We start from the raw sequence: 22,529 nt of genomic DNA on the forward strand, positions 1-22,529 counted from the left end.
CTATTTGTAGAGCTAACAAAATGTCAGGCAGTAACCATGCACTTTTTCATACTAGAACACTATTTACAATAAAATTGCAACAGCGATGTTGTTGCTAATTCCGATAACACACCATATCCACTCCACTAACTGTTGATTCTTTCATTGGAAGTTTTACCATCAAAACAATTGACCAGTGATATTGCCACACTAACAGCTGAGGCAAAATCACTCTGGTTTCATCAGTTATGATCTTAAACTTAGGCAACATTGCTGGGGTAGCCTGTGTGTCATACTACATTTATCAAAATGACAAGAAAAATTTCATTCAGATTCCTTAGGAAGTTTCAGTGGAAATCCTAGATGTGAAGATCAATGGAGAATTTAAAACAACTTATTGGGAAAACAGTGAAGTTCCACACTAACTGATCAACAGAGCACAGTACAAAACATTAGAGTTTACCATTTACTTTCTAGTCTTACATGCAGTAACAGAACAAATAAATACACTAGTAAGAGGGTATGAACGGACTGACCAGCTTTCAGGAACTTAGTAAACTGCCAAAGAGACTGGAACAAATAAGCAAAGTGAAAAAATAAAATAATTTTGAAAAAGAATTCTAAACCATTGACTAATCAATGGCATAGTAAAAACACAGTGGAAATGGAAAGGGGGGGGGGGGGGAGGACATGGATCCACCATAACTTCAATGAGTGATCTCATATGGATCTGTCTGGGGAAGAACAGGTGAGAGAATCCAGTACATAAATACACAGGGATTTACAAGATTAAGTATGAGTACCAGCAATGAAAAGAAAGAAAGTGTGGGTTGGTGAGGGATTGAAAACCACAAATGGACAACCAGATGTGATGTCAGAAGGCCAGAAAATGACACTGGAATACACCATATTAAACAAATTTGTCAAGAACTGTATGAGAAGGATGAAACTGAATTGATATGACTACATTTGAGAAATTTGTTATGCAGTAGGTACGAGATGTTTCTTTCAATACCCAGATGATGGAAAGCTGTTATCTGCAGTATATTATTAAGATTTTTAGCAGTAAACGCATGGTGAGACATCGTATACCTAAGGAAATGTAAGATACACAATACTCATATTTTTGTCATGTCAACATCTTTCCTTGGAGGAGAAGTACTTGTATTAAAATGTAGTAATTGACACAACTTGTCCCATATAGAATGTTAGTGTTTTTGAGAAAATCTCTGAGTAAATCATGTCATAAGTATGATTATGACATCAGTTTGTATATAGTTAGGTGTCAGTCAATGAAAAAAACTAGTGGATCACAGGGAAACGACAAATAGTTTTTAAAGAGAGAATGATGACATCATCTTGTAGCTTTACTTCCCATGTACACTCATGTTATTTAGTTGTGTAGTGGTGTTTTACATGTTTATAATGTGAAATGGCTGAAAATTTTATATAACATCAAGCTGGTCCACCAATATACTTTCTCCTGCTTAATATATTGGTGTCCTAAAATAAAGCTGTGTTGCTTGGTAATGGATGTACAGTATATTGTTGAATCACTGTGTAATTTCAATGAACTTACCAAACAGATTACTCAGCAACCACTAACTTGAATCATCTCTTTAATATCGTTTAATGTTGGAGACTTGGTGTTTATTCATCTTTATACATAGAGGTCTGAGACATAAGATCTAAGATCTGTGCAATCACCATGGCTAAATCATCTATTTAGAGGATCTCATGACTTGAACACAATATGGCTCTTTGAAACATAATGTGTCTCATGAAACAAAAACAGCAGCTTGTTTGCAGTTGGTTGCTATAATAGGCTTTGACAGAATAAAATGCCCCATTAACTGTTATCTGTTCACACAGCAACACTGCTGTAGTGATTACATGATGAGTGAATCAACATCTCATGATACTACCATTTTTCTTCATAAAACTCTTTCAGATTTATAGGGAAAATGAATGCCGTAATTCAGAATCACAAGTTTTCATGAATCAGCCAAATAAAAATCCTTGGACCACATCAGTCATATTGAATTAACTATGAAGCCACAAGAGACAGTTATATTCATCTGCCCGAATAGCCACCTGTGTTAACATGCTGCTTCCAAGATTTGTGTTTGTGTGTATCAGTAGAGAAGGGAAGAACCAATCAATTAAAACTGTTACCATTATTTTAGTTCTGAATAACCAATATTTTTAGATATTTATTTGGTCATGTTTATAACAGGTTTTTCAATTTTTTTAAATTAGAATTGTGTAAAAAACCTTCATATAAATTTGCCATAGTAGCAGATCTAAAATTTTTGGTTTTTAAATAACTTTTTGTAAACATAGAATAATGTTAATTCATAAAATTTCCATTGCTTTGAAACACTAGGTTATAACAGAAAATGGAAAAAGTGATGTATCCAGTTTTAATACCAACACTGGCAATTAGAAACCAGTAAGAAACATACAAGTATTTGTACAGTAATGCTGAGATGATAATATACTTGTTGCCCTATGACATGGTGCATTCAAGACTGTACATGTATGTGCAGTGTGCAAGACTTGCCCGTATATGATCTGTACAGTACTTCCTTGCTGTTGTCACCAGACATTGGTTGTATTGTACAATGGCACCATCTGTAACTTCGATGTATTTTAGAAAGTATGGTAGGAATGAAGCACAATGCTCCATTTTCTTTACTTGATTAAAAATGAGAGGAGACACACTAAATGTGCAATGTCATATAAGAAGAAAAGATTCACAAAAGTTCCTTGGAAGAGAAGGTAAAGATGTTGGATTTATCCATGATTTTATTGGCTTAGTATAAACTTGGGATAATATCTGAACTATAATTTTGTGGTCGCTTCATGTTGAAAAATTGATTCCATCCAAAAATGATAAGTCAGAAACTTGTGAACTTTTGTTCACACCATCACTACATCTGTATTCTTCACCTTTTGACCTTAGCTAGAGACAGAGGGACTGATTTCTATCAAAGTCTCAACCCTGTATCAATGGAGATCTTCTACTCCTTCATATCCCTTAGAATTTTTCACTTTTGGTTCAAGGGCAATGTTTATTACTCGAAATAATAGCAATAAAAAACTGAAAATCGTTTATTTCAGAAACCACTTATCTTGAGCTGTAAAAACTGTTGTTTCAGCTGTAGCCACCATCCCTATGTTCCAGGCTCTGATCAAATCTATCCAGTGGATCAATGCTGAGGGCCTGTGTGCTGAACTGCTTGGGTGTGGTTTTTAGACAGTTTCTCCACACACAACTAGGTGGGTACCATGCTGGTACCCAAGTCCCATCTCAGTTATGAGTCACAAACATTTAGAAAAAGTTACCACACTCCCACATGGATAACACTACACACAGACAGTTGTGGTACACAGACCCCACCCCTACGATGGGTGGGGAGGAGGGGGACGGAGGAGCAATGTAAGGGGATCTGGCCACCCTCTAACACTAACAGTGCCAAATCCGATAATAGCCATGCCCACTTTCTGTAGGTCTGGGTTAAATACAGAAGAAGAAGAAGAATAGATATTTATATTCATGATACGAAAGCAATTAAAATAAAGTCATGAAACATTCACTGAAGTTTAGAGCTACTTCTGATAAATATTCTGAAATTCTACAACGAAATCTTGTGTTGAAATGCTGGAAATACTGTCCTTGCATATGACACATTCAAGACACTAATCACTAAAGAATGACATTTGGAGAGCCCCCACTTGTATAACTTTTGTGATGGGTCTCTTTATCAGCAACTCTGATCATAATACAAGGCACTGTACCAACTTCTGACAGTGCCATTTCCACACTTTCCCCAAACTGAATCTGCTCTCACAATGACAGAAATATCTAACTACGCAGAATTTGTTAGCTTCTTTCATGACTGAAATCCGGAAGTGTAATGTGAATGCAGAAATTTGGATGTTGTTGTAATCCATGGAGAGGTCATCCTCAATGCAGTGTTCTACAATTGCCAACTTCCTGAGTGCAGGAGCTGGATGTACCCAACCTATTCTACATATATTTATTGAATAATTCATTCCATTTGCCCATGGTATGATAGCCTACAGCCACATTAGGTCTTTTGCACACCCACAGTATGAGCCATCATACTATCCTTCAAGGAAATTGTCTTTGGAGGCAGGTGAAAGGTTACTAAAATTTTAAGTCTGGTAATGATTCAACAAATTTCAAAAGGAAGTTTCCCTAACTTGTTGTAGGAAGGTCACTGATATAATTTTTTCCTCTTCACCTTTTTATTCACGAGCTCCTCCACATTCAATTTGAACAGCAAAGCTATGCAGATTTTATGCAGTGGGCAATCAATATCCTCAAATACTCTCAAAAATACCAGAAAATGGGAAGTGTCAATACTTTAAAGTCTACATAATAAAAGAGATATTTCCATGAATAGAAGTGTGTTAGTCCAAAAGTTGAAACAGTCTGTCCTAGCCATAGGGTCATATTACAAATGTATCATTCACATATGCCCTGAATACTATAGTTTTGAAACAGGCAGAATGTAGTGCCGTCTCCTCAAAATGATGCATGCAGAAACTGGCCACCAAGGCTAATTACAGCCATTCTGTTGATTTGATAATTAAATTCATAGGTGAAGAAAAAATATCTAAAAAAAATCATATGCTGAAACAAGGCTCTGAACAATGTATCAAAGTATAGTAAGGGGAATTTTGATATATTGTTTATATTGTCACCACATATGTCAGTGCATAAAATGTGGCAGTTACATGTTATATACCTGTCCACACTCAGTTAGAAAATTATCTTACATAATCTCTTAAGTGGAGGGAAACTCTTAACTTATTGTAGAATAGATCACTAAACATGCAGCTGAAATTCGATTAACAAATCTGAATTGTTGAGTTCAAGAGTTTTCACTCTGTTGATAGATTTAGATGAGTTGCAGATACTATGAGTAGACATCTTTACAAGAGTTACAATATATAAGGTTACAGATAAGGAGCCTAATACATTTGAAACCCAGTATTATTTTCTATGGTTGGTAAGGGCCCATCATGAATGTGAACTTTTGCCAGCCTGTATAACCTTGGTAGCATCACACACACATTTTTCAGTATTTTCACTTGTTGAGGGAAGGAGAAAGCATTCAAAAATACAACTGCTTTTCAAATTGTGGTTATTTGGGTCTTTGTCTATCTTATGATATGTAAAATCATATGGTAACAAAACAGTTGTATCGCCTATTATCTGCTACCAGGTGTTAGCACATCGGAAGTTCTCACAGTGTTGTCCTTTCTGCAGCAAGAACATCAGTTCTTTTTGGATATTGCTTCTTGATATACTTGCAGGTCTCCTGCCTTATTTCATCTGTTGAAGTCACAGAAAGTTTCTGGAAAGCTGATTAGTCAGTTATTTGCATGTTCTGTGGATCATATTTATGATATTATAATGTATAATATGCTAGTTAAGTTTACAAACATGATACATTTCCTTGGTGAAAATATTGCTAAATGTTGGACATGTAAATTACCAGGTTTTTACTTTAATATGATTTTTAGTAACATTTAATATCTGTAATCCAATCAAACAACACTACTGTTTAATCAGAAAGTCATTCACTGAGTACCTGGACTGTCAATCAGAAATAAGTGTTACTTCCTGAAACAGTTTTTAGCACCTATAGTATGGAAGTGAGATGGTAGCCTAACATATTTTTATAATAGATGTTTTTGCTCTTTTCTGAGCAAAAGTCAGGTTAAGTTGTTCATAGTGCCATATTTATGAATGCTGCTATTATATTGAAATCATGACTAGTCCATCACAACACACTTCATAAGACAGTAAATGTACTGTGAAACTGTTTTTACTATGCTTAGTGTTTTTAAACATTATTTAAAATGAACAACTTTCACAGCACTGATGCATGCTGGGAAAAAGTAATTATAATAGTGTGGGGTAAAGTTGAAGCCTTCACCTAGGTCTGTTGAAATAGTGTTGTCAAACTATCTGTCCCTTATGTTAATAGAAGAACACTGTATCACCATTCCTCTGTTCACACACATGGTCAAACTTTGTTGTCTGGGTAACAGTAGTGACCTCATGCAACAAATCTGATTTAGCCCAAATGCAATCACATAATACTGTAAACTGTGGATGAGTATATCACTGATGTTTAACTGACTGTTCTGGACTGGTTCATTTCTTGACATGCAGCACTCTACCCTCACATAAAATTTTGTACACATCTGCCTTGCAAAGTATTGCATCATCCTTCACGAAACCAACAAGAGTGGCTGTCTTTGGCACTGGTCATAATATTACTTTCACTGTATGTTTGACAAGGATAAAGATTCATGTAACACTGATTGTACACCTGCCTTCTACACCCAGACAAATCATTACTGGATAACACACTGCACTGTGATGTATCGCTACATGGACTAGGATCACATCAAAATTCTGATACCCACATCACATCAAAAGTCATCTTGTGTAGGACTTGCTCAATTAAAATGATGATTTCAATTTACATGGACAGTAGAGTCTGGCAGCTGGCTCTCAAACACAAGGCTCATCAACTTTTGACATCATCATCTCAGCCCAGTGATAATTGTACCTATGTGGTCACTTAATTTTCCCATAGAGTAAAATCTGGTATGACTCTTGCACAATTCTTAGATTCATGCTGAGGACTACAATGCATTTAAATGTTTGCTGTAGTGGTTTTTACTGGATTACATTTAGTATGCATAGTGCAGCCACCTTTAATTTCTCCCAGTTTTTGATTGGATAAATGACCTGTTTCAAATTTAAAGTTTGTGGTAGACTGCACCAGCAGCACAGCAGGCACGATGTAATAAAACAATGTTAACAAGAAAACAGCCTTGTTCTGAATTGTGCAATAGTAAACATATGTGGAATGATGTACTTGATCCGTCAAAACTGTGGAATAAATTCAATATATTTCCTATCTCATTCTTTCTTTGTGAGATGGAGTGTGAAAATTGATTTTTGTGTCTGCAAACATAAAAGAAACGTTACTGTTACATATAACATTGTCATGTGGAACTTTGTGTTAATTCTTGAGTGCTGTAGTATGATTAAAATGAAGTTATTTTTTCAGATAGCTGTTAGATACCATACAATTTTAGTTTACTGTTATCTGTAGCTATGTTTATAAGTAATGGTTTGTGTGTTATTGCTAGATAGTCTGCTGAGAGTTTGCTAATACAGCATTTTAATAGTCTGTATGAATGCTAGAAGTTAGATTATAACATTGTTTTTATACCAGAGTAGCCAAAAAAGAGAGCTGTAATTGTTGCCATTAGAACTAATTTATGACATATACGATGAAGAACATATCACAATGGGTGCCCCATGTCATTGTAACTTTTGTTAGATTGCATCAGATAGTTTGCTTTGTTTTAAGTGTACTTTGAGATTACTGTGTTAATAATAAATTATCATAAAAGGAGAGAAATAAGGTAACGTAAATATGTTAATTGCCTTTGAAAGATATAAAATGAGAATATAAAATAGTTTATAATTTTTTTGATGAACCAGAGATGACTTCCTTCTACTATGTGATTTGAGGAGGAGGGCACAAGACATTTTGCCACTTGGTGCAATTATTTCTCTCTTCTTTGTTCTTAATCTGATATATCATACAAACTGTGAAAATGAGAGAGTACAAAGTGTAACATCTACTGACATTTCATTCATTTCAATTTGTGATAAAAGCTTTATGTGTTAAAAATTCATGTAATCTTGTACTTTTTAAAAATTTTTGGCAGTTGGGGTTCAGTTTTCCAATGGAAGATAATTATATACCATTTTCAGCACATTAGTGCAACTGAAACAAAATAAGCCTGCAGTTAAAAGTAATCGTAAATAATTTTTAAAAGTAAAACATAAGTGTTTTTAAAAAACTTCTGGTTGCAGACAAATGGTTAGAATTATTTCTTACCCTTTACTGCAATCTAATGAGAACCAAACAATAATCGAACTTATGTGAGTTCATTTTTTCTTCTCCTCAAAATTTTCAGGCTGTGAATGTAAAATTCCTCTTCAAAACTGATTACCAAGATGTGGGGTACGGAGGTATTGACAGTTAATACTTTAGTATTTATATTATATTTGTAGCTTTGTTCTAGATGATGTCTTATTAAACTAATAGATATTTTGATACTCAACACTTAATTTTTATACAAATAAATTTTATTTTATAAATAAACTGTCCATAAAATTGCATGATTATAGGTACTCATGACTCATTTCTTTATAAACTCTCTTCCTATATATGTTATTAAACATAATTTTTAAAGTACATCACTACTGATGGAACTTGAATTTGCATTGTCAAACACGTGCATAGATAATGTGTGAAGCATATTCGTACAGTTAAACTACACAGTTGAAACATGCAGTTATCTTCTTAAATTTTTTTAAATTAGTGTTGATTACATTAATTTACCTCATAAAAATTTTAAACCATGTCAGTTGGAAGAAGTCTCATGTGAAAAATAAGAAAATATTCAAGTTGAATAATTCAAATGAACAATTTTAAATGAAAAACAGTTTGATTAAAAACAAAGATTCCAAGACTTACCAAGCGGGAAAGTGCCAGTAGATAGGCACAATGAATAAAACACACACACAGAATTTCGAGCTTTCGCAACCGGCGGCTGCTTCGTCAGGAAAGAGGGAAGGAAAAGGAAAGATGAAAGGATGTGGGTTTTAAGGGAGAGGGTAAGGAGTCATTCCAATCCCGGGAGCGGAAAGACTTACCTTAGGGGCAAAATATGTCTGCTTGTGTCTGTGCATGTATGGATGAATATGTGTGTGTGTGTGTGTGTATGTGTGTGGGCGCGAGTATATACCTATCCTTTTTTCCCCCTAAGGTAAGTCTTTCTGCTCCCGGGATTGGAATGACTCCTTACCCTCTCCCTTAAAACCCACATCCTTTCATCTTTCCTTTTCCTTCCCTCTTTCCTGACAAAGCAGCCGCCGGTTGCGAAAGCTCGAAATTCTGTGTGTGTGTTTGTGTGTTTTATTCATTGTGCCTATCTACCGGCGCTTTCCCGCTTGGTAAGTCTTGGAATCTTTGTTTTTAATATATATATATATATAATGTGTGTGTTTGTGTGTTTCATATGTTTTTTGGAAGTTTAGGTTTCGTTTCCACTAATAAATAATGAGGAATATATCATTGTAGCTGAATGCAAGAAAATGATGCACTTCCCCAATAACTATATTGTTATGTCAGAAATATTCTGTTCTGCAGTATAAGTTGATACTTTTCATATTTGAAAGCACTTCCTTAATGTAGTTGACAAAACCTTCAACACCTATCCTTTCAAATTATGTGGTAGTGAGTATTCTTATGTATCTACAAACAAACATGATGAAATAATTGTATTTTAAATAATTTAGGACTGAAGGGAACAACTGACTGAGTAGTAGAAGTGTTGCATCATCTATGGGCATGCAAAAAAGAACAAATTCCATAACAAGCTAGAGTACACATACATATGCATGTGTTTGAATGTACTGTGTCATCACCTGGTCCCCCTCCCCACACACACTGTTGACCTCCACCTCTCTTATGGCTCAACCAACACCATCTTTGTCGACTCATCTGAAGGTGGCTGGCAGATGCACAGTTGAAATATGATGGGATGAATTAGATGATGAATGGCTGCAAGCCCAAATTTTATTTGGGCATTCAGTTCACTAGGAAAACTTTAAAATACACATATATGCCCATATCAAGCCTGCTAACCATGGGAAGCACCTGCATTTTGACAAGTACCATCTCTTACACACCAAAAAATTGCTCCAATATAACCCATCCACTTGTGGACAGATTATCTGCTGTGAAGAGAATTCCCTTTCCCACTATGCTGAAGGCTGTGCAATTCTTAACAGACAGGCACTATCTCCTAAACCTAATTCCAAACAGATTTCCACACCATATCCTCACACACTTAATCATCTCACAACCTCAAGAAACACGTTTAAAAGGAGCACCTCATCCTCTCTCTAATCAACCAATACTATTCTAAACTGGAGCAAGAACAATGTCCTTCCTCATGATGGGAAATGGGAAACATCCTATCCTCCCTATGACCCTTCACCTCCTCCACCCCCCTCCCACCTCCCAAAACCCCAAAAAGTGAACGCAGATCACATACAAAACAAAGACACTTCATCTGTCAAAATTTTAACAGTAAATCATCAAAGCAATCATTACAAAGTAGCTGAATTTACTGCCCTCCAGGAAAGTTGTCACACTTAAATTATTCATGGGACTAGTTGGCTGAAATATAAACTATAAATCTTTGAAATATTTAGCAACGCATGGAAAATAAATCAAAATGCAGATTAGATGCAATAGGACAGGGCACAATCATTGCAGTTGAAAAAAGTAATGTGTTTATCAATGTCGAAATTGAGTCTGACTGTGAAGTTATCTGGACGTTTGTAACAGGTCTAGGCAAACTCAAATTAATTACAGGATTTTTTACCAGCCACTCAATTCTGCTGTGAAAGTTTTAGAAAGTCTGTGGTCAGCAGTGTGGAAATACCCAGATAATATGATATTAGTTGGAGGTGACTTTAACCTATCAAGCATAGACTGGAATGTAACAATATTATGAAAAGGATAGTTGCTACTCACCATAGATTAGAGAAGCTTAGTCGCATGAAAGCACAATAAAAGACTGTAAGAAAAGGAGCTTTTGACCAACAAGGCCTTTTTTAAGACACACACACACACACACACACACGCACACACACACGCACACACACACAAAGACAAATTTTTCTGAGCTCTGTGAATCAGACCTCAATCTCCACTATCCCACTGCACCCACGCTCAGCAGTCTCTACCAACAGTCTGCGTGTGCCGCACGAACTTACAGGCCCCATTGTCTGTGTGTCACATTCATATCCTGTGCATCTCTTGCCTCTTCCTCCTGTGTTCCTACCTCACATACCTGCTGTCTCCCTCTGAGTCATCAGCTACCCTTCCCTAACACCTCCTCCCACTTCCTGCCTGTTTCTTCCTTTACTCACTCCAGCTGACCCAGTCTCCCATATGAGTCTACCTGCCAAATTGCAGTTCAAGCATTGTGTGTTCAGCTGTAGCTGCACAAGTGTGTGTGTGTGTGTGTGTGTGTGTGTGTGTGTGTGTGTTTTATTTTGTGTTATTTTTTGCATGCCTGTCAATGACTCGGCACTTCCAGTACTCAATGAGTTGTCTTCTTTACTCCTAAATTGTTTTCATTCTGCCAAAACTTTTCGTACCATTTGTAGTTGTGTCTTAACTAAAATAGTTATCCACTGACAAGAACCGCAGTGCATTGGAAAAGAATAGGTAATGTAAATACAAATTACATCAGTTTATAGAACTGAAATACAATATCTGGGTTGAAATGTGATAACTGCTTTGGTAAGGTGCAATACTTGAAGGAATGTGTTTTCTTCATCTAAGGAAGAGAAGACAGTGTGTAATATGATTCCAACATTAGGATATATATGTCATCACTGGGTCAAAATCTTCTATCCATCATGTGTGCTTTACATGTCTTGTGTACAGCTGACTTTCTGAAGTCACTAATAATGCGACAACTATGTCCTAATATCAAGGAGAATGGGAAATGAGATATCAGTGTGGCATTGTTTAGTGAAGAATTGGAGGCCCTTTAATTTTCCTTACTCTGTATGAACAACAGGCAAAGAAAACTATCAGGGAGTTGCAGAAGAACTCTGTTTATTCAGTCACTCTTTCTTGAAAAAGTTGGCCAGAAAAGTTGCATCAAATATAGTGAATGGACACACAGAATGATACATGGCTTGGAGAGGAGAGAAATAAGGAAATGGCTTAAATTTACTGTTAACTGAAATTTTACCGTAATAAAAGATTACATAAGTTGCTGAATGGATTGTGTCGCAGTGGTTTGTACACAGTAGAAAGAATGGATGCCGTTTGAGACTGGTGGAATTTGTTTCACATAGTAACTTGTTATGTGTCACATCCTATTAGCATGCAGCATGTGTGCGGAAATGTGGTATGAGCTTTGTTACTATAATGTGTTGTTGTTGCTGATAGGTGACAAATTTGAGTATGTTGTTGTTTGCACCATAATCTGTAGTCAGGTGTTCCATTTTGTATTCTGTTTGGTCATAGCTGCCAACAAGCTTTATCCCTTTCATGGCAAAGTTTGTTAATTGTTGTGACAGATAAGAAGGTTGATGAGCATTCATATTAACCTACTTATCCTATGTTTGTTTTTGCTAGATTTATATCCTAAACATTGTTTTGGTAATTCACTGTGCTTGTATTCTGAGTAAACATTTACATTCCTATCTATAATCAAGGTCAACAGCCACTTGTTCTACTTTTACTTTTCCTTTAATCTGCCAGTTTTCACCTAGCATCGGGCACTCAAAGTTTATCATTCCATATCTAGCTTTGATGGGACAATGAAACCAAAAAAATCACATTTTTGCAATGTGACTTTCTACAACCATCACTCTGTGTCAGTCTACATCTGTTACAAATGGTTCATCTGGTTATCATTGTTGCTCAACTACCCTTATCACTGCATACGAGCCCCTGTCTACACTTCCACACTTTACTAGAAACATCAGCTTCACATTCTCCTGTTTTCTTACTCTGAAGGACAGTCATCAGTGTAACAGTCATCAGTGTACTACTACTTGTGTCTTGTTAGTTAGTGGAATAATTTTAAGATTATCACTTTTGAGATGATAAAGGGGATAGCTTAAAACTACAGAAACTCACTGTGTCTAATTTTCTTAGCTAGTGAGTGCTGCCTCATACTTTTCATCCTACAATAGAATAATTACTTAGATGTCCAATAAGACAAACTGTGTGAATAGTATAGTGGTCATATTCAACAGGAATGGGGTTTGAACCATCCAGATCTAGATTTGTTATACTTTATGAGTGAAATATCAGGTGAACAAACATGCCATTATGAAAGTAGTGGTACCTATCACTCATTTAAGAAGGCTTGTACACTCCATATAGATGGACACTGGCCTGCTGAAAAAGGTTGTTTAAAACTACCAGGTGGATGGCCATTAGCTTGGGCTGTAAAACCTTTTTGATGTAATTGCTGCTGTTCAGATTGTTCTCGGTACGTAGGAGACAAGGTATTATGTTGTATTTAATGGCTCTACAAATCGTAACATTTCTTTGTTCACCACGCTCAACAATTCTGATTGGCAAATTGGAGTCTCAATGGTAGCATCTGACCAACATGGAGGAAAGGAATGAGTTGGAGGGGTGGAGTGGAGATAGAGAATAAAGGTAGAACACTTTGACGCAGTAATTATCACAAAAGACTACATATTGCTACCTAGAGCATTCTGAGGAAATGGTGCCAGTTGAGCCACATCAGAGTGTGTTGGGTCAACATCATTGTCCAGTTAACACCCACTATAGTACTCAGGGGTCTAGCCAAAACTTTGGGTGAATTAATAGATGACATAATTTGTGAGTAAAGCAGCAATAATAGTTGGTGCTTTTAAGAAAATATTCAGCCTAGATTGCAAATGTTTTTATTTATTACATTGTTCAGTCACTGCCTATCAACAAGTTTGTTAAAGGAAATGAACTTTTTTGTTACAATATGAAGCAAAATATATCTAGAAGTGGATACATATGACAAGTGAATATGCACAAATTGGTGCATATGAAAAGTTGACATATTTGTGCATGATTCTTTTCTCTGAAAATACTTATTGAACATAGTTTTCATGTTGTTTCTCAAAATTTGTAGTTCCAGTATAGTTTTTATATCATTCTCAGAATATTTAATCCATTTTGAAATATGAAGGATGAATCTCAGTATTGTGTGGTGGCAATGCGGCCAAAGTAAAATTATATTTGGACCCAATAAGTTGACCCATTTCATTGGTGCCACCAGTAGCAGAGGAAATTGGAACTGGTTGGAAGATATTCATTTGCCTCCGAGTGCTGGCAACATTTCCATGTGTGTCACCTCTGCTTTCATATAAGCACAGAAATGGGTAATAGGGCCATCACTGTGCATCACTGTGATAAGGAAAGGGAGCTAGCATCCCTTCACCAGTCCTATCTCTTTGGCAGTCCTAATGCAGAGGAGAGCATAAGCATACCTCTTGCCATTCCCACCAACCACTGTACAAATGTCAAGATGCTGTATGCCTCATGGCCTCCAAAATGTCACAGCATGTAAAATGCATTTAACTCACTTGCATCTGTGTCATTCAGTGTCAATGAAGCATACATGTCGTTGCTTTTGTGTTTAGACTTTGTTTGACAGCTCGTTACCCACTGACATAGCACTGACCTTGCTGGTCCTATAAGAGAGGGCATTGCTGAGCCTCTGTGTATACTTTATCTCATCATTCTTTAAAAAACATGTTGTTGGTATAACGTCCTTCAAATTTTATTTCAATCAGATCAGCCTTTCTCTGTATTGCATTTGTCATAAATGTTCGTGTAGCAAACAATGTGCACATGGGCTAATATAACAATGAAAACAATTAATAATTGATAAAATTATATAAGTGGATAGATAAAAAATCTACTCACAAAGCAGCGGCAGAACACACACATAAAAGTGTGTTGTGGTTGGCAAGCTTTAGGAGCCAGTGACTCCTTCTTCAGGCAGAAGGGTTGAAGGGGAAGGCAGAAGGAGAAGGAAAATGACTGGAGAAGTCTAGGAAAAGGGGTAGATTTTGGCAAATTCACCCAGAACCATGGGTCTGCGGGGATGAGAAGGAAAGTAGGTGTCTAATACACTCTTGAGGTAAACTCTCTGTTGCTGATGAGTATAGGCAAAGGAAAACTTTGAAAGCTAGTGTTATTACATGATCTTTTAAGTACATCTTTGTGAAACCTCATATTCACCGTCTGTGGGTGGTCCTTGTTTGTTGTTGTCATCCTGAAGTTCCCATTAAAGTAATAAAAATGACTTCCATTCTTCCATGTAAGCATTTATGGAGGCGCTGGGTATGTTGGTACAAAAATCTTTAGAAAATTCCAGCAGGTAAAATTAAAGATCCACAGGAATTAAAAGAATGAAAAGTGTACTTAATTCTGTGCATACAAATGATAAATATCCACATTACACTGGAGATGAAAAATATATTCATTTGCAGTGGTTTTGAAGTATGGAATGGTTGTAATTAAACTTCCACTACTTGAGCCAGTGTAGACAGGAAACCAGTTATCATACAGGTACTCAACTTCATAGGAATGATGTTCAGACTGTGCACAGCAGGATCTGCGATGTTAGTACTGTTATCATTATGACTTATTATTAAGCACCAAGCTGGTATGGCTGCATATGGTTAAGCATGAGCATCAGTGTGCATTACAGTTGCAGACAGACAAATGGGTCTGGACAAGGTGAACAGGTCGTTACTCATAAAGCTGTTTAATAAAGCAACAGCAATGTTGCTTGTGCTCCTGATGGATACTGACACAGTAAAAGAATATGGAGAGGCTCTCTTTCTGCTCTGGAATTGAAGACCATGGTTTGGAAGTTTGAAATATTTGGTGATTTGAGAGTTGCTCTTGGGAGAGGCTGCTGGCCAATTCTGCTATACATTATTGAAGAAGTTACTGCTGCCATAGCTGAGAATGCTGGATGCAATGTGTGATCTTCAGGCACAGCACCAGTTGTCATGACAGCTGAACATTCCACTGTTTGAAAAGTGCTGCGAACAACGGTGAAACGGTATCTGTTCAAAGTTTGCATTACTCACCAACTTTTGCTAGTTGATGCAGACCTTTGAGTAGGCTTTGAATTTACAGTTTTGCAAGTGTTGGAGTCAATGACATGTGTCCTTGAAACACTTTTTGAAGTAATGAAGCACACTTTATGTTCAGTGAGACAGTGAACACTCACAATTGCAACATTTTGGGATCATCACTGCCAACAAACTTTCATGAAATTCCCATGCATAGTGAATGCACCTCTGTGTGGTGTGGCTTCATGACTTAATACATGATTGGTCCATTTTTCTTTGAGGAACAGCAACAATCAGGCATATGCAGTGTGAATCACCCAAGTTGCTGTGATGTGCTTTGCCAACATGGTATACGTGCACTACAGAAGAGGAGGAGGAGATGAGTGCTTAACGTTCTGTTGACAACGAGGTCATTAAAGATGGAGCACAAGCTCGGATTAGGGTAGGAAGGACAAGGAAATCGGCCATGCCATTTCACAGGAACCATCCCAGCATTTGCCTGAATCAATTTAGGGAAATGATGGAAAACCTAAATCAGAATTGATGGACACAGGTTTGAACTGTCATCCTCTCAAATTCAAGTCCAGAGAACTAACCACTGTGCCACCTCTCTTGGTACTTCAGAACAGAGGTGCTTTGTACTTAACTGTTTTGATGCGCCGAGGAGCTCCACTTCACATTATTTGTGAGGTCTCTCTGTTAATCTGTAATAATTTGGCAAAAACCGAAGCATTGGCCAATCGTTCCAACATCACTAGATCTGAATGCATGTGATTTCTAACTGTGGTGTTACTTGAAGTACAGCATTTGTAAATGGGACACTAACACATGTTGGAAGCTGAAGATAGCATAGCAAGGAAGGTAGCCAACTTCTCACCAGAGATATATCAGGGAGCAGTAAAGCAATCTCTAGTATGATCCCAGGCTGTCGTGGATGCAGATCATTGTCATATTGATTAACATTTGTAATGTGGAACATAATAGTAATACACAATTAACAAATGTTATTCTCTCGTGTGGAAATTAAAATGTATTTCTTTCAATGGTTTGTGCGTTCTTTTTAATCTTCTGCATGAACTTATAAAGGTTTCCACAAAAGTTTAATTGTCCTACAGTCACTTGTCTTTCATGAGGGCCCACTCAAGTAGTGAAAGTTTAATCATAATCATACTGTACAAAGGAAGTTAATTAAGTTCAACATTATTCATTTATTTCATGCAAGCTGTCATTGTTAGTGTTGGTTGACTGTTATTGTAACCACATGGAAAAAGGAAAAAGAATTTATTGTGAAAGACACTAGACATATATTGGAAATATGAGAGGAACAAAGAAGTCAAAGAAGTAAAAATTAGAATGGAACTCGATTGTGTTTTGGAGAGGGGGGGGGGGGGGCGCTTATTTTTGTTCACTCTATTTGTCAGCTCTCTGATGAGGAATTTTGTGTGTAATCTCATCTAGAAATCACTCACTCTATGTAGTTATCAGCTGCCCAATGCATCTTCTACTCAGTGAGTAGAATAACATACTCATGATGTAAATATTTATATTGCATTTATATTACATTTTCAATTAATTTAGATATCTCAACAATTCTGGTAACCATAGATATCTACTCACTGTACAGATGACACAGTTAGTTGCAAACAGGCACAATGAACAGATGAAAAGACTGTTACACATTAAGAATTCATCAGAAAAGATAAAGTGCACATACATTCACACAAGCAAGTGCACATCACACACATATGGCTGCTATCTCAGGCTGCTCAGGTCAGGCAGTCTGACCTGAGCCACAAGTTGTGTGTGTGTGTGTGTGTGTGTGTGTGTGTGTGTGTGTGTGTGTGTGTGTTTTTCTTTTCCTTTCTTTCCTTTTCTTTTTTTGTCTGATGAAGACTTTGGCTGAAAGTTTAACATGTAACCACTTTTTATTGTGTCTGTTTGCAACTCAACATGTTGTCTTTATGGTGAGTAGCTGTCTATTCTTTCTGTAATTGTTGATATTCCTTACTGGACTTTCCATTGTTTAAAAATCTTTTCATCTCTACCTGGAAAAAGCTATTATTATAAAAAAATTAATACTGAAGGCTACAGTTATGAATATAGCTGTATTTACAAATTTGGTGGCTTGTTTTTGTGATAAGTATGAAACCTTTAACTTCTGTAACTAAAGGTAAGTATTGAAAGAAACAGATATGGAGATACAAGAAAGAATGGTAGATTCCATCTTTCATCATTACTGATAACTTTGAAATAGTCTCTGTGTCTACTATTTTTGTATCACCCTTTATCCTTCATAACCTTTATCTTCACCCTTTAATAGAACTCCTACTTGGTCTCCAAAATGTGAGAGTCTGCGTGAGTGAATGTTCAGCAGTATTTGTCTAGCCCAGTGGCCTACATATGAGCAGGATCAAAACAGATGGAATAATGTGCTTCGAGAGCAAGTTGTGAATATCCTATTGAATTTTAACTAAGTCAAACATAGATAAACCAAAAACTTTGACAAATCAAATTACTTTTCGTTTGTTTCTGCACTGTTACTCTCTTGTCTTATTGAAAACCTAATTATCCTGTGTAATAAATCACTCAGCACATTACTAACTGTTGTATAGAAACGAAGATAAAGATGAAATTGGAGATGTGATACTACAAGAATAATTTGGTGAAGAACTTAAAGACCTGAATTAAAATGAGCTCCTCAGAGCAGATGACTTTCCCTGAGAAGCATACCGTGAGAATACCATTCCACGTGCTATACAAGAAATGAGACAGCCACATAGCCTCAGACTTCAAGAAGAACATAACAATTCCAATTCCAGAGAAGGCAGGTATTAAACCATGGGTTTAATAAGTCATGGTTAAGAACAACAAGACACATTCTATACAAAATAATGAAAAAAGCTTGTAGAAACTGACATTGGTGATCACTTTGTGTTCTGGAGAAATGTAGCACTACCAGAGCAGTACAGTTCATGTGACTTATGTTAGAAGATAGGTTGAACTAAGGCAAATATATGTTTATAGCATTTGTAGATTTAGAGAAAGCTCTTGAAAATGTTGACTGGACTGCATCCTTTGATGTTCTTCAGGTATCAGGTATAAAATAGGATGCAAAAGGTGATTTACAGCTTGTACAGAAATGAGACAGCAGTTGTAAGAGTCAAAAGACATGAAAAGGATGCAGTGGTTGAGAAGAGAGTGGGACAGGGTTGAACCCCATCCCTTATGCCATTCGATATGTGTATTGAGCTATCTGTGAAGGAAACCAGTGACAAATTCTGAAAGGTATTTAAGTTCAAGGAGCATAAATAAAAGCTTTGAAGGTTGCTGATTACTTTGTAATTCATCAGAAACAGCAAACGACCTGGAAGGAAGACCAGTAAAACAGAATGCACAGTGTCTTGAAAAGAAATTAAATGATGGAATTCAATAAAAGTAAAGCAAGTAATTGAATATAGTTGAATTATATTAGATTGTGCTACAGGAATTAGACTCTGAAATGAGACAGAGCCACTAAAATTAGAGGATGAGTTTTGTCAGACAGTCTAACAACTGGTGATGGACAAAATACAGAGGATATAAAATAATAAATTGTGCTATAACAAGAAAAGTTGTTAATATTGAATATAATTTTGTGTGTCAGAATGTAATACACTGAATTCATGTTTTACAAGACATTTTTTTAGTGTGTGTTCTGTGCTCCCAGTTTTGCAACTGGGTATTAATGGCTGGAATAAATGATAATCTGAGTCAGGAATAGGGAAGATGATTTTTTTTCATAATCCAGTGACCCCAACAGCATCAGATATATCATTTTTCTGAAATAGATGAGTCACTCAACTTTTATCTTTCTTCCTTTCTTTATGTTTTCTCCCTTTTCATTTAAGGAAACAGCGTAATTCTAGTTCTTACCAAATTTCCAAGTCTTTCCCAGCAAGAGATGTCATTCACAAGGTCTTCTGGTTCAGGAAATAAAACTATCCTTAATAGGAACTGTGAAGGTATTTCTAACCACCAACTGGTGCAGTTTTAATAAGTTACATATAATCAGTCTACCATATAGTTGTTAAGAATTGGGGAGGGTGTCTCTGTTTACTTACATAATCCGTTTCAAACTAGTTTCTGTGCTGATGAGAATTTTAGAAAGTAGCTTTGTTGCTACATCTTATAACTTTTCCGAAGTACCTGCTTTCACAGAATGTTCTAACAAAGATACAAGTCAAACTGACTTATGAGAACCTACTGTGAAATTTATTAAAGACTGACCATATATCTAACAAAATACAGTGATAAAATTTTAGATGCTAAAACAAATATGCCAATGGACTACATTTTCGGCTATTAGACCAGTGCAGAAACATTAATTCTTAGCAGACCTTAGTTTACATGATATGGCTGACAGAGGACTGGCTCCCATTGCATTGGTTAAGAAATGACATATAAAATTCATTGTAATTTGAAAAATTAATTCAGTTTTTGTATTGGTAGTTTCTTTGGCTGAAATTATCATTGTTAATGGTTTGTCCAGATTTTCAAATGATTTACTGCCCAAAACGGCACAATGCCACCACCTTATCTTGAGGAAACTGTTAAAAGTGGAAATAAAACTATATCCATTTCCATTTTTATCATCACATAACATGCCTTATACAATCAAAGATTGTGACGTAGGTGACTTGTCAGTTTTACACTATATATAATAATACTAAAAATAGACAATAAACTAATAATACATATGGTGTAACATCTTCAGAAAGGTATTTTAATTACAATTATAATGCTTTGTTGCCATTCAAGAAATCTTCTACACCATAGTAACATTTATCTTTCAGATATTTTTCCAAGTCTCGTTTGGTACCTTTTACATTTGGGTCATCCATACCTTTCCATATTTTATTTACAAATTTCATGCCTATATTGTATGGGGTTTTTTTCCTATGATTTTAATTGGTGGGTAGGTAAAATGTATATCTAGTATCATATTGATGCAAGAAGCAGTTGCCCTCAAAAAGTTGTGGGTTTCTTTTCAGGGAAGTGACAGTTACATAGATGTGTATGCTTGGAATTCTCATTAAATCTAGTTGTACAAATGAAGTTTTACAATGTTGCTTTGGTTTTGCTCCCACCATTGCTCAGATTCGTTTTTTGTAGTCTAAAAGCTCTAAGTAAATTTGTTTTTTCAGACCCCCAGAAGATTATGCTATACCTAATGACTGAAACAAAATATGCATTATATACAGTTTTTCTTACAGCTAAATCAGTAATACTATACAACATATTCATAATATACACAAGACTATTCAATCGACCCAGTATGTTGTCCACATGGTGACTCCATAACAGGTTTTTATTGACTAATACGAGGAGGAATTTGACACAGTCTGCAATCTCTAATTTTCTGTCTGTATACCTTATTTCACTTATAGACTGTGCAGATTGTTTTGTGGTGAAATGAAAATTTTCTGTTTTTACAAAATTTGATGTCAAGTTATTGTTTCTGACCCATGCCTCCACTTCCCCAAGTGTTTGTTCAATATAATGAATTAGGCCGACCTCATTTTTGCAATGACTACAGCTGTTGAGTCATCTGCATAGAGGATAGTATCAGACTGGGCCTGGCATGGCATATCATTAATATAATACAGAAAAAGTAGTGGCCCTAATATTGAACCTTGTGGAACACCATATTGAATGTGTTTCCAGCCAGAGACAAATTTCTTGCCATTGGTGTTAATAAGAACTCTTTGTTTTCTATTTTCCAAGTATGATGATATCTAGCTAAGAGATTTGCCCTGAAAACCATAGTGTGCCACGTTTTGGAGAAGCAGCTCATGATTTACTGTGTCAAAGGCTTTGGACAGGTCACAAAAGATGCCTGACACAAACATTCTATCATCAAGAAATCTGCTGACTTTTTTGAATAATTCATTATTTGCATGGATTGTGCTGCAGCCTTTTCTGAAACCAAATTGATTGCATAAGATAATGCTGTTGGATGAATTGTGATTTTCGATCTGATCACATGCAGCTCTTTCAAATATTTTTCAGACAATTGGTAACAGTGAGATTGGCCTATAGTTGCCCAATTCATCTTGTTTGCCTTTTTTATGTACTGGCCAAATTACTGCATATTTTAATCGATCTGGGAAACATTCCTCTTCAAAAGACTGGTTGATTATGAAAGAGAGTGGATATGCAATACTGTGACAGACTATTTTTGTTATTTCAATGGGGTCCTCATCCCACCCCACAGATTTTGAATTTTTTAGGCACATTATGATTTTTATGACGCCTGAGATGCAAACATGAGAAAACTTATTGTCTGTCATATTTGGCTTTATTTTTGGTGGTGAACAGTCACCAAATTTGTTACAGTTTATGAAAAAGTGATGGAATGATTCACAAATGGTACTGGGTTCTGTAACAGCTCTACTATTTATCACTATTTTAGAGGGGCATTTTCTCTCTGCCTCACTGCCAACTTTGTTTCTTGTAACATACTAAACAGCTATTCATTTGTTTTTTCCATTTGAAATGAAGTTGTTATTCTCAGTACGTTTTGCTAGTTTAACTAGTTTGTCGATAATATATTTTTTCTTTTGTGTGTGTGTGTGTGTGTGTGTGTGTGTGTGTGTGTGTGTGTGTGTGTGTGTGCATGTGTGTGTGCGCGCGCTTGCTTACATACTTAAGAAATTCAGGGCTTCGATTTACTTTTGCCTCCATATGCAGTTTCCTCTTAGTAGCACTAGACACTCTAAATCCTTTCGTTACCCATAAT

At 36.1% G+C, this 22,529-nt stretch overlaps 2 protein-coding genes across 30 annotated transcripts in view; one reads left to right on the forward strand and one right to left on the reverse strand.

Annotated features, from left to right (window-relative positions):
* Positions 1-17,493, reverse strand: part of LOC126354854 (uncharacterized) — a 49,858-nt gene extending 32,365 nt beyond the window's left edge. Inside the window, exon 1 of the mRNA XM_050004845.1 lies at positions 17,369-17,493. Coding sequence (XP_049860802.1) covers positions 17,369-17,467 — 99 coding nt within the window. The 5' untranslated portion in view covers positions 17,468-17,493. The remainder of the gene's footprint in view (positions 1-17,368) is intronic.
* LOC126354726 (calcium/calmodulin-dependent protein kinase type II alpha chain) overlaps positions 1-22,529 on the forward strand; it is a 976,610-nt gene that overhangs the window by 724,270 nt on the left and 229,811 nt on the right. The window lies entirely within an intron of this gene.

This window comes from Schistocerca gregaria, chromosome 1, assembly GCF_023897955.1.
Source record: "Schistocerca gregaria isolate iqSchGreg1 chromosome 1, iqSchGreg1.2, whole genome shotgun sequence".
NCBI lineage: Eukaryota > Metazoa > Arthropoda > Insecta > Orthoptera > Acrididae > Schistocerca > Schistocerca gregaria.